This window comes from Hypanus sabinus, chromosome 16, assembly GCF_030144855.1.
Source record: "Hypanus sabinus isolate sHypSab1 chromosome 16, sHypSab1.hap1, whole genome shotgun sequence".
NCBI lineage: Eukaryota > Metazoa > Chordata > Chondrichthyes > Myliobatiformes > Dasyatidae > Hypanus > Hypanus sabinus.
In genome coordinates, this window is record NC_082721.1 from 25,599,812 (window position 1) to 25,613,848 (window position 14,037).

General features: G+C 42.2%; 1 protein-coding gene across 4 annotated transcripts in view; it reads right to left on the reverse strand.

The window, feature by feature from the left end:
• Positions 1 to 611: 611 nt before the first annotated feature.
• sin3b (SIN3 transcription regulator family member B) overlaps positions 612 to 14,037 on the reverse strand; it is a 52,137-nt gene continuing 38,711 nt past the window's right edge. For all 4 annotated transcript variants that reach the window (XM_059991339.1, XM_059991338.1, XM_059991341.1 and 1 more), the window contains exons 17-20: positions 7,095 to 7,187; positions 6,185 to 6,282; positions 5,765 to 5,969; positions 612 to 5,057 (exon numbers count right to left, since the gene is read on the reverse strand). In XM_059991339.1, the coding sequence (XP_059847322.1) occupies positions 4,827 to 5,057; positions 5,765 to 5,969; positions 6,185 to 6,282; positions 7,095 to 7,187 (627 nt within the window). In that variant the 3' untranslated portion in view covers positions 612 to 4,826. The remainder of the gene's footprint in view (positions 5,058 to 5,764; positions 5,970 to 6,184; positions 6,283 to 7,094; positions 7,188 to 14,037) is intronic.

The following is a 14,037-nucleotide window of genomic DNA, read 5'->3' on the forward strand; positions in this document are numbered from 1 at the left end:
TTACCGGCATATTTCGTGGAATTTCTTCTTTGGGTTTGTGTCTTCCTGTGCTAGTTACACCCGTGATTCCATGCCATGTCCTGCACACCGAAGCCACGTTTACCCTGATGCAAGTGTTTAATGAAGCCGCTTCTAAAGACGAGCACAGCAAATGCTCGAACTTCTTTGAGCTTCGTAATCTGATCGAAACCCAGCTCCCATTTTTAGTAACCGTACGTTTTGAGGTCACCGACCTCGCGGTTGGATTGAGACAGTTTCCTTGGAGAGGCGAAAATTAAGAGAACTACGAACAAAAGAAACCGGGTTGATAAGCGATTGGCCCGAACTAGTTCAGTACCGCTCAGGCTCAGAGGCATTCGGCCCATCGAGACCGAGGACTTCTGATATAATGGGAAGAATCAGTCTTTGGCCGGTACCTCTGTAATGATGACACGTTACTAACGCAATTATTTTATCTCCTTTTGTCAACATTTCCTCGAGGTCCTGAAACAGTCAAGGCAGGGACGTCAATTTTACGGAACTCGTGCAACTGTTAGCGATTATAATGTTAAATTGCCCCTGCAAACCATGGTTCAACTCGCATTAACAACTCAATAAAATGTGTTCTTGGAGAGTCTTTTGTTGCTTTATTCAATTTGTATCGAACAGGTTATTCCTATCTTAACCTTGAAATCGGTTATTTCGCTTTTAAATGTGGAGTTAAAAATGTGTCTGCAATCCGGGATTAACGAATATTATTTTGTTTAAAGAAAAACACAGCCTAAAATGGAAAAAAAACCACGAGATATACAATTGGCACATACTTGTGTGACATCTGATCAAGATCTCATGAACTCAGCTGTAGGGCGCCAATGAGATAGGTGAGTCAATTTGACAGACAGTGAAATCCATGCTGGCTACACCCCCTGTTGCTCAGTGCAAAGGGCCTCGACCCGAACGTCCACTGTCCCTATGCATCCACAGTTGCTGCCTGGCCTGCTGACTTCCTTCAGCGATTTGCTTGTTTCAAATTCCAGCTTCTCTTCTCTCTCCATACGTGTTACTTCTCAATTATGAATTTAAACTACAAATATATGCTGGTTGTGAAGCTCCTAAGGAACAAGTCATTCTGACCCTTACCCACCACTCTCCAGCATTGATAAATGAACAACGGAATTCCTGCTATCACCTCACCCACTTAAGCGTATTGTCCATTGTTTCCCTCCCTCTCCTTGCTGACTGGCATCTCCTTCCTACCAATAAACTGTCACGATCTGCAGGCAATTATTTTTCATTTTTATTACATTTTGTATGAAGGTACAATGCTGTTTGTCGAGAGGGATGAAAACTGTAGGGAACTGCTGATGTTAACCCTCCCTCAAACCCTGCGCAGCCCAGGGATTTAAAAACCAAGCAATCAAATTATTCAAAACAGAAAATGAGAAGGAATTTTACTTTTAGAAGTTACAGTTAAAAGCGACCCAGGATTCAAGTACTTCCCATTCAAGAGGTTATCAGAAGCCCCAGGGCATCACTACCAAACTCTGCTCCATTACCTCCAAGGCAGAATCAGGATTTAAGCCTCTCCCTCTCCTAAGTGGGGGTGAGGAGGGACCTCCGGATCCTCAACCCAGGAGGAGGAGATGGAGACTTGCATATCAGTAACACAAGAGGGATCCGGAGCCTTGGTCCCCTGTCACTAAAGAACTGTATGTCAACTGCGAGGGCTGCAGGGAAACGAGTAAAGTCTTAGGCTGATTGGGGGGGGGGGGGGGCGAGAGAGGATGGGAGGAGTAAGGGGGAGGGGTGAGCGAGGGGGAGGAGGCCGAGCGAGACAGGGCGAGAGAGACGAATGTTTGACTTCACAAACAAGCATCACACTACAAAAACAGAGAGCATGGCATTGACATATCTGAAGACAATTCAAGAGATTTCAATTATCACACAATGTAAAATCACATTATATAGTTTCACACGGCAAGAACAAAATGAAAATTATCACCGTGAGCGGTCAACATCAGGCGAGCCTATTCAATTAATGGCCGTCACCAAAGGAATGGTCTCCGTGGCAATACTTATAACGAGCGGCCCCACAGTACAGGCTGTTCGCTCACAGACTATAATACTACTCCAATCAATTGTCTCTGCCTGCACACCATCTTACTGGTGTCCCCTGGTGATGTAGTTGGCGTGGGTGTAGGGGTGGAGGTGACTGGGAATCAAATAACGATTTCAAGCACCCCGGTACCATTTCTCCCCCACTGAAGTAAATTAGCATCCATAATGGACACTGGTCGTGGGAGAAGGCAGGAGGTTGATGGGAAAGCACAACAGTTCACTTTGTCTCGCATTCCCTAATTGCACACACAGTTCATTGTAGAATATCTTGACTTTTTTTTCCTTTTAAAACATTTGATAAATATAAGTTGTTAAATGCAGCTAATGTGAATGCATGTTTTGCAGCTGATGGCAGCAGCCCTGTTCCTGTCCAGTTTACTGGACGATCAAACCCGATGAGTGCCCCCTTCCCCAACCCGTGACTGGGATCCCTAGTGCTGCTACACCCCACTTCTGGGGGAGGGACAAAGTGCAACAGTGGCATCAGAGTTTATATGAAAATGATTCTGCCTCTGACTGTTTACAGTTTTCAGCCAAAAGCAATCCATGGAAATTCTGGTCTAGCCTGGCAAATAAATGTAGAAAAGTGCAGTTCTCCCACTTGGTCACTTAGTCCTGCAGATACAGAAATTACAGATGTGGCCACTGCATTCAGATGCAGCCACCTATGAGTAACACAAAATGCTGGAAGTTGTGATGAAATGCCATTAGCATCGAGTTTATTCCTTTCTCCACAAATGCTGCCTGACTTGCCCAGTATTATCAGCAGTTTCTGTGCTCATTTTCCAGCAGATGCTGTATTTTCATTTTGGACTGTAAGCAGTCACCTGTCTGAGGTCGATCCCTCCCCTCATCCTTCTCCCCCATACCGAGTCAGCTTCCAACTACCGTCGATGTTAAGTCAGCAGGTCTGTGTTACAGAGGCAGCAAAGTGTGGGCCGCCACTGCTCATCACCAGAGAAAGTGTGAGCTGCTTCAGGATCAGCTGTGGTGAACCACATGGATAAGCAATGAATGGTGATAGATACCCAGACCCACCACATGCCAGCTTCCTCCCTTGTCTCATACTTACGTACTTCCGGTTTCAGAGGATATCGGTGAACATACCATCACTGGAGACATTACACTCGACAGAATCACACATCTCTGCAATTTCTGAATTTGAACCCCAACCAGCACAGTTACCTCAGTGTGGGAGCCACCTAGGCACCCAAGAATGTTTTGCAATGGCCTCTCCTTTGGCCACACTCCATTATTCAACCTGCTACACCTTCACCATGCTGCAGGTAATCAGGATGGCTGCTTGATTTAAGAATACTCCCAGAACAGTTTTAAGCCTCCCTCTAAAGATACTCTTATTCACAAAACATTTTAAAAAAACATTCTCGATACTTGAAATCTTTCAACAATACACTAATTTAAACAGATATTTCTGTAAAGAAGCAAGCCTTAAATTTGAAAACTTTACATTAATAGTCAAAAAAATCCCCTGAATTTCAGGCAGTTAATATATTAACACATGTGTGTTTGTTTTTGTATCTCCAGCCCATGATTCCTCACTCTCACCCCACTTGCTGAGAAAGCATTCTTCAGTGTGACTTGATATACAGCAGCTTCAAAGGAAGTTAAAGGACTCAATCCATGAGAGGACTCAAAACAAATTCTCAAGTAGCTCGGGGGGGGGGGGGGGGGGGTATGCTGTCAGCCGTAATATGAATGTGGCAGTTCAAGCTCAAAGCCCAGATGGCATTCAATTTAACAAGGACAGCTTAAGATGCTTTCATTTAACCTTCATTTGGCCTAGGGTTTGCACAAGAACAAACGATGCGCACTAACATTGCTTCATTGCAACTGAAGCATTTCGGTTCAGGGCTGAACAAAGCTGCAAAGAACTGCTTTCACAGACTGCAGCAAATACACCCACCAGCTCTGGACTTGGAGTCAGCACCTGATACCAACCTTTAATACTGGGTCCCCTGCTGGGCATTGTAAAATCAAAGGGTCTCAGCAACTTGTAAATCCTTCAATTTGTTCAGATCTGGACGAGGTTGCCTCTAATAACGAAAAGTTGGCTTGGCAGAGTGTAGCATGCTCCAGAGTTGGCAGATGTCTCACTGGTGAAGGCATAAGCAGCTGGTCTATCAGATGTCTATTTAATGAGGTGAAGTCAGTACATGGATGAAGAAGCCACAGCCTTGCAGTCTTGGTACATTTCTGTAAGGTTGTCCCAGATATTTACCACTGTAGGTGAAGAAATGACAGCCTCTGCTTTTTTTTTGCAAGGTAAGGGGAGAAGAATGGGGTGGGAGAGAGGTGCAGCAGCTGGAGACCACCATAATCATCTTTTACTTGTCCTGCTATCCGGTGGTTAGGTTGTATCACAGGGTCACAGGGTACACATCAGCAAGCATTTGGGTACAACCAAAAATATGTCATGCAACATCACAATGTGAAATCTGGTTGGGAAGATGAAAATATGACAAAATAGGAGAAAGGGAAGGGAGAATGAGTCCAAGGATCACAAGCAGATTCATGTCAAGTGCATTTCCTCATTGATAACACTAGCTGTGTTCTGTAGACTGGTGCTGCAGCGACCATTCACTTACATGGGAGTCAGACAGCCATTACAATCATCTCACCAGCCGAGAGCACGGTGTATCCCCACGGTCACGCAGTGCACTTGCAACTGCAGTGTGTGCGTGTGTCAGAACGTTGAGTGCAAAAGCATGTCATGGTGAGGGAGGGCACTGACTGTACTGTACACGGTATTTATTGATGGGAATGTCATGGATGGTGTCGGTTTCACAGACAGTCTTGCACAGGATTAGGTCCTCAACATCCTCGCCCATCAGCCAATCCTGCACCAGTTCGGCCGTCTCGTCTGTCACGTGGTCCTGCAGCCAGCGGTTGTGCCACAACTGAAATTGCTGGTGCTGATACCTGGCAACCTGGCATTGCGACTGCAGTGGGCAAGGTGGGGAGAGGGACAAGGGTGGAGGGAGGGCGGGAGAGAGATAGGTTGTTATGGGAAGAGTGCAAAGACAGTGAAAAATGGTGGAGGGTACAAAAGAGGGAGAAAAAAAATAAGTCAATGTTGTACTAAAAACTTAAGCTTGTTAGTATATTGAAATTGTCTATGAACTTTCCTTACAAATAGTCCTTTCCCCAAATCCAAATCTCATACCAGGCAATGGAACTATGGATCAGATAAGCAGACACCTCACAAGGGCATCAGTATTGAAAATGTACCACACTCCATTTTACAGATATTCTCACAACAAGCACACTTTGGGCGGGTAGAAGAAAGATTAGAAGAACTGAAGGTTCCTCTAACCTGTCCCATTGAAGGTGCTTCACTACTTCCTCACAGAGGAATTTCTACTGTACTTCATTTTCTCTGCCCCATCTCATTCCCATTACAGGGAGTTTTGTTTTTGCTGTACTCAAACAGATCAGTTAGCTTGGTCCCTTCATTTGTGATGCTACTTTGAAACAGAACTGTTTTTTAATATAAAGGGCTGAACGGTCTGTGCCACAGAAGTTCTATTATTTTATGAAATGGTTTGAGTGGAGGCAACAGGTTGGTAGTGCTTACAAGGGCGATCACTGCTATGTATTATACAATTAAAACAAGTGCAGAAGTGACCTGCGTAAGAGCAGAAATTACCTCACGAGCTCGATGCAGAGCCCCACATCGGTACATGAAGTCTTCAGAGTTCATAACGTACACCAACTTGTGAGTGTTGAGTTTAAACTTGCAGTCAATGCTGTTGGAGTTTTCAACACCCAGGCTGCGCTGCCGGCTGTTCCTGCTTTCATTCCTCATTGATAGAAACTGCTTTTGCTGCCATTTACGAAATTTTCGAAGGTTTCTGCCAACACACAAGTTTTAATATGCACAGAATGCTAAATTTTTCCTTACTGACCAACTTTCCAACGTTCTCATTCAGTGTCAAAGAGACTAAATAAACAATAGAGTTTGAACAATTAACCCAATTAACAAAGGGGTAGCATCGGGTAACATCAAGGCACAGAAAATCCAGCGGAACAATGGTTAAATGGTCCTAACAGACCTGTGTTAACTCACCTGGGTAAAAACACTGGTTTATAAAAGAATCCATCAGTCTGCTCGAACTGTAGGGCTGCCTCTGGACCAGCATATTGTTCAACATAACTTGTTAAATTCTGTCAATGCAAAAGCATCGGATTAATATGAATACGAGCAGTAGATAGAGGACAATGTTAGAATGCTAGTAACATTGCTGTAATGCAAATTAAAACAGATCCAAGACAAAGGAGGCAGAGCTGCACAGTTAGCAGAGCCACATCAATCCTGATCTCCAGTGCTCTCCAGGTGGAGCTTTGGTCTGTGTGACCAAAGGGTTTCCCACCGATGCTCCAGTAGCCTCCGAGGTGCCACAGCAGCCACTGTAAATAAGGTAGGTAAGGAGTAAGGATTGGAAGAGCGGGGTGAGTGTGGGAGAGCTGTGCGTGCTAGGGGATATTCCACTAGCCCTTCAGCCCTTTTTCCATGCTGTAAGAATGAATGGCAGTGATGAACTAAATGGCACTGAGTCTAATATGGTTAAGAAATTCCAACTGGGAGAAGAAAGCACACTTGAGATCTTTGGGCCCTGTAACCCTAAGCCATAAAATGGGACTGCATTGCTCCCACCTTTTCATCTATTTATTGGGATACAGTGCAAAATAGGGCCTACCGGCTCTTTGAGCCACGCCACCCAAGAGATCCCCAGTTTAATGCTAGACTAATCATGGGACAGTTTACAATGGCTACCAGCCAGTATGTCTCTGGATGTGGAAGGAAACCGGAGCACCCGGAGGAAACCCACACAATCACGGGGAGAATGTATAAATTCTTTACAGGAACCCGGGTCGCCTGTACTGTAAAGTGGTGTGCAAACCACTCTGCCATCATACTGTCCCACCTTACATCAGGAATGCACCAACTACACACTCCAAGCAGAAAGCTCTTTCACCTGCAGCTCCAGGGGATCGTCCGATGGTGCTTCCTCTGTATCCAATAGCTCAATTGTCATGGAAACACGTCCTTTACTCTGGATAAACATAATCTGTAATTTAAAAAAAGGGCACCAATTCACTCTGTGTAGAGGCCCACTGTGATTCACACCTTCCCTAAAGCAGCCTGTGCCCTTCTACGACCTATCCCTAACCTCACAGCACTGCCTGTGTGAAATGACACACTGATGCATAATCAAGTTTAATATCACTGGCATATGCTGTGAAATTTGTTGATTTGCAGCAGCAGTACATTGTAATACATAATAAAAGCAACGTGTGCGCACACACACACACACTACATATACACATATACACACACACAGTTGCAAGAAAAAATTTGTGAACCCTTTACATTTACCTGGTTTTCTGATTTAATTACTCATAAAATGTGGTCTGATCTTCATCTAAGTCACAATAATAGACAAGCACAATCTGCCTAAACTAATAACACACAAACAGTTGTACTTCTCATCAAGTACACCATATAACCAATCACAGTCAAGGTTCAAAAAAGTGTGCGAGCCTCAGGTAATGTCTTCTGAAAAAGCTATTTAGAGTCAGGTGTTCCAATCAATGAGAAGGGATTGGAGGTGTGGGTTGTCGAGGTACTCTGCTCTATAAAAAACACACACAAAGTCAGGTTACTGACAAAACCTGCTCTTCTCAAAACAGATCTGTTTATACGCACCATGCCTCAATTAGAACAACTTTCAGAGGACCTTAGAAGAAGAATCGTGGAGATACATGAAACTGGAAAAGGCTACAAAAGCATTTCTAAAGACCTGAGTTTTCATCAGCACACAGTAAGAGAGATTGTTTACAAATGCAGGGAATCGAGTACTGTTGTGACTCTCCCCAGGATGGACATCCTGCAAAGAGCACACTAAGAGCACAACGTGCAATGCTGAATGAGGTGAAAAAGAACCCAAGGGTAACAGCTAAAGACCTGCAGAAATCTCTAGAACTTGCTGAAGTCTATGTTCATGTCTCTACTATAAGAAAAACACTAAACAAGAATGGTGTTCACGGAAGGACACCGCTGCTCTCCAAAAATTAAAAAAAAACATTGCTGCACGTCTCAAGTTTGCAAAAGACTGCCTGGATGTTCCACAACACTTCTGGGACAACGCTCTGTGGACAGATGAGACAAAAGTGAACTTTTTGGCAGAAATACACACTACTATGTTTGGAGGAAAAAGGACACTGCACACCAGCACCAAAACCTCATCCCAACTGTGAAACATGGTGGAAGGAGCATCATGCTTTGGGGCTGACTTTGCTGCCTCAGGGCCTGGACAGCTTGCAATTGTTGAGGGAACAATGAATTCAGAATTGTATCAAAATGTTTTATAGGAGAACGTCAGGGTAGCATTCTGTCACCTGAAGCTTAATAGATGATGCAACAAGACAATGATCCAAAATACAACAGTAAATCAACAACAGAATGGTTTATAAAAGAAGAAAATGTGTTTTGGAATGGCCAAGTCAGAGTCCAGACCTTAACCCAAATGAGATGCTGTGGCTTAACCTGAAGTATTCCAGAAATATTAATGAAATCAAACAGTTTTGCATGGAGGAATGGTCTAAAATTCCTCCTCCTTGTTGTGCAAGTCTGATCAGCAGCTACAGGAAATGTTTGGTGGAGATAATTGCTACTAATTGCTGTTACTAAAAACAAGAGTTGACATACTTTTTCCAGCCTGAACTGTGGTTGATTGAACAATGTATTCAATGAAGACATGAAAAGTACAATCCTTTGTGTTATTAGTTTAGGCAGATTGTGTTTGTCGATTATTGTGACTTGGATAAAGATCAGACATTTTATGAATAATTCATGCAGAAAGCCAGGTAATTGCAAAGGGTTTCTTACAACTTTATAAATTAAAGAAGTCGTGCAAAAAGAAGGGAAAATACTGAGGTAGACTTCATGGGTTTACTGTCCATTCAGAAATGGCAGAGGGGAATAAGCTGCTCCTGAAATGTTGAGTGTCTTCAGGCTTCATGGGTGATTTGGTGGGGGGGGTCCTTAAATGATAGATGCCACCTTTTTGAGGCATCACCTTTTGAAAGTGCCCTGGAGGACTCTCAGTGGAAGAGCATTTTGGAGTTAGTGATCACAATTCTATCTACTTTACCATAGCATTGGAGAGGGACAGGAACAGACAAGTTAGGAAAGCATTTAATTGGAGTAAGGGGAAATAAGAGGCTATCAGGCAAGAACTTAGAAGTATACATTGGTGTACAATGTCCTGTGTATGTTACTCAAAATGGCTTCTTTGGTTTGTTACGAGTAGGAATGCTTCTTTGCCGGATAAGTGTTTCTCCCGCCGTTGTTTCGCTTTAGAATGGCTGATATGGTAATTGTATTCATTTGTTAATCAATGGGGAATGTTATTGTGTCTTGTGAGGCTGGGAACTTGGGGGAGGGGTTTTTGCGGGTTTTTGGTGTGAGGGGAGTCGGGAGGAAGACGCCAAGGAAGGCGGACATGCGCTGGACTGCTCGTAAGACCACCGGGGAGGTCTCAGGTGCGACGGCGTGGCAGTCGGATGGGTCGTTGGTTCGTTAATTGAGCTCCAACGAGTGCACTAAACAGACTGAACTTTGATAAGTTGGCGCCTTTTATTTTCTTCCTTTTATATATATGTGTGTGTGTGTGTGTGTGTGTATGTATGTATATATATATATATATATATATGTATATATATATATATATATATATGTGTGTGTGTGTGTGTGTGTGTGTGTATATATATATATATATATATATATATAGTATAGCCTAATACTCTTTTAATTTTAGTAAACTCTTTAAAGTGTATTTCATAACGGTATTTGTTCTGGGTTTGATACTGTTGGTGGGCGCGAGGCATAAACTCGATTCTCACAGCACCTGCGCGAACAGGAGGTGGGTTGGTGAGTGGCTGGATCTCCGTTTCCCCTAGACATATACCAGCCTTTTGCGTAAGTGTTACATTGGGAACGGATGTTCTCAGGGAGATGTACGGCAGAAATGTGGCAAATGTTTAGGGGATATTTGCGTGACATTCTGTATAGGTACGTTCCAAATGAAACAGGGAAAGGATGGTAGGGTACAGGAACCATGGTGTACAAAGGCTGTTGAAAACCTAGTCAAGAAGGAACGCTTACGAAAGATTTGGAAAACTAGGTAATGATAGAGATCTAGAAAATTATAAGGCTAGCGAGAAGGAGCTTAAAACTGTAAAGGCGATGGCAAAACCTTCAGCTTGCACCTCTTGAGGTAGTCCATTGTTGATTTTGAGGTGTGATTAGGATCATTATCCTGTTGTAGAAACTACCCTCTTTTCAGCTTTGGCTTTTTTTTTTACAGATGGTGTGGTGTTTGCTTTCAGAATTTGCTGGTATTTAATTCATTCTCCCCTCTACTAGTGAAATGTTCCCCATGCCACTGGCTGCAACACAAGCCAAAAGCATGATCGATCCAGCCCTGTGCTTAACAGTTGGAGAGGTGTTCTTTTCATGAAATTCTGCACCCTTTTTTCTCCAAACATACTTTGCTCACTGTGGCCAAGAAGTTCTATTTTAACTTCATCAGTCCACAGGACTTGTTTCCAAAATGCATCAGGCTTGTTTAGATGTTTCTTTGAAACTTTTGAATAGAACTTTGAATAGAGAGGTTCCAGAGGATTGGAGGGTTGCGGATATTGTTTCCTTATTTGAGAAAGGGAGTAGAGATAGCTCTGGAAATTATAGGCCAGTGAGTCTTACTTCAGTGGTTGGTAAGTTGATGGAGAAGATCCTGAGAGGCAGGATTTATGAACATTTGGAGAGGCATAATATGATTAGGAGTAAGGACGTGACTAAACACATTGATGAAGGTAGAGCCGTAGATGCAGTGTATAGGAATTTAAGCAAAGCATTTGATAGGGTACCCGATGCAAGGCTTATTGAGGAAGTAAGGAGGTATGGGATATAAGGTGACCTTGCTTTGTGGATCCAGAATTGGCTTGCCCACAGAAGGCAAAGAGTGGTTGTAGATGGGTCATACTCTGCATTCAATTTGGTGACGGTGACCAAATGACCTGGATGAGGAAGTGGATCGATGGGTTAGTAAATTTGCTTAAGACACAAAGGGTGGGGACGTTGTGGATAATGTGGAGGGCTGTCAGAGGTTACAGCCAGACATCAATAGGATGCAAAACTGGGCTGAGAAGTGGCAGATGGAGTTCAACACAGATAAGAGTGAGGTGGTTCATTTTAATGGTAAGACTCTTTGCAGTGTGCAGGATCAGAGGGATCTTGGGGCCTGAGTCCATAGGACACTCAAAGCTGTTGTGCAGTTTGACTTTCTGGTTAAGAAGGCATATGGTGCATTGGCCTTCATCAACTGTGGGATTGAGTTTAAAAGCCAAGAGGTAATGCTACAGCTTTATAGGACCCTGGTCAGACCACTCTTTTTTTTTTTTGAAAACTTTTTTATTGCATTTTTAAGTAGTTACAAAGTATGAAAAAGAAGTATATAACCCTTCCCCCCTCCCCTTAACCCCTCCCCCCTAACTGCCCTATAGAAAAAAAAGAGAAAGAAAGAGAAAAAAAAAGAAAGAAAGAGTGCCTGGTTGTTGGTAGATCTCCACATGCTCCATGTATATAACTTTAATATATATATTTATTTCTTTCCCCAAGTAACCAATTGTTTCATCTTCAGAGCATCTATATATTTAGTCCTGTCTTTTGTAAATAAGGGCTCCAAATTTTCAGAAATGTTTCATATTTATCTCTTAAATTATAAGTAATTTTTTCTAATGGAATACAGCCATAGATTTCTTTCTTCCAAGAGTCTATACTTAAATATGTATCCGATTTCCAAGTAACTGCAATAGCTTTTTTGGCTACTGCCAGTGCAATTGTTATGAATTCTTTCTGATATTTATTTAGTTTGAGTTTCGGTTTTATCCCTTCAATATAACCTAGTAAGAGTAATATTGGATTATGAGGAAATTGTGTTCCTGTAATTTGTTCCAGTAAAAGTCTTAAATTTGTCCAAAAAGGTTGAATTTTAGAGCAAGACCATGTAGAATGTAAAAAAGTACCAGTTTCCTGGTTACATTGGAAACACTGATCCCATAAATTTGGATTTAATTTATTTATTTTTTGTGGTGTAATATATAATTGATGTAGAAAATTATATTGCACTAATCTTAACCGAACATTTATTGTATTTGTCATACTATCAAGACATAGTCTTGACCAATTTGTTTCTTCAATTTTAATATTCAAATCACTTTCCCATTTTTGTCTTGATTTATGGACTCCTTGTTTAATTGCCTGTTTTTGAATTAAATTATACATACAAGATATAATTTTTTTAATATTTCCTTTTTGAATTAAAATTTCTATTTCATTAGATTTCGGCAATAACATTGTTTGACCTAATTTTTCTAAAAGGGAATCTAAATGGATACGGGAAAAGAAAGAATCTCCTATATTAAAACATTTGATTGACTTATGGAATAAGATAAATGTTGATGATGAGACAAAAAAATCTTTATTAGCAAAGAGATCTTTAATTCAAAATAGACTTATTCCTTTCACAATGGACAATCAACTTTTATATAATTGGATTCAAAAAGGGATTAGATATATAGGAGATTGTTTTGAAGGAGGTATATTAATGTCATTTGATCAATTAAAGAATAAATATAAAGTATCAAATAACACTTTATTTTGTTACTTTCAATTAAGGGCTTATTTAAGGGTCAGACCACTCTTGAAGTATTGTGCTCAATTCTGGTTGCCTCACTCAGGAAGGATGTGGAAACTATAGAAAGGGTGCAGAGGAGATTTACAAGGATGTTGCCTGGATTGGGGAGCATGCCCTTTGAGAAAAGGTTGAATGAACTTGGCTTTTTCTCCTTGGAATGACGGAGGATGAGAGGTGACCTAATAAGGGATACACGATGATAAGAGGCATTGATCATATTGATGTCAGGGGCTTTTTCTCAGGGCTGAAATGGCTAACACAAGGGGGCACAGTCTTAAGGTGCTTGGAAGTAGTATAGAGGAGATGTCAGAAGCAAGTTGTTTTTTTTTACACAAAGGGTGGTGAGTGCGTGGAATGGGCTGCCAGCTACAGTGGTGGAGGCGGATACGATAGGGTATTTTAAGAGACCCCTGGATAGGTACATGGAGCTTAGAAAAACAGAGGGCTATGGGATAACCCTAGGTAATTTCTAAAGTACATCTTCGGCACGGTGTCGTGGGCTGAAGGACGTGTATTGTGCTGTAGGTTTTCTATGATTCTGGGAAGGCTAGTGTCCATGATGGAGCTAGCTGAGTTTACAACTTTTTGCAGCTTCTTCCAATCCTGTGCAGTGGCCCCTCCATACCAGATGATGATACAAGCACTGATAATGCTCTTCACGGTACACCTACAGAAATTTGCAAGTCTGCAAAAACTGGCCACTATCTCAGTTAGCAATAGAACCATTCCCTCTGTAAGTATAGTCTGGTAATCCTGGAACCTCATGGGAACAGAGAGGGATTGGTGGTAGATTTCTTTTTAAATTTTCGTGCAAGGGATGTGGGCCTTGTAAGTTGATTCAGCATTTGATTGGCCATCTCTGAATGCCCTCAAGGAGGTGGTGGCAAACTGCCTTTTTGAACTGTTGCAGTGTTTGTGAGCACATCAAAGCTGTTCGAGTGTGTGTTCCAGGATTTTGACCTAGTGATGATGAAAGAAGGACAATATATTTTCCCCAGGTCAGGATGGTAAGTGGCGACTTTTTCAGGTTGTTCCCATGCCTTTGCTGTCCTTGCACTTCTAGCTGATAGAGGTCATGAATTTGGAAGGTGCTATCTGAGGCATCTTGGTGAGATGCTGGAGGTCATCCAGTAGATGGCAGAAACTGTAGCTAGCTTCA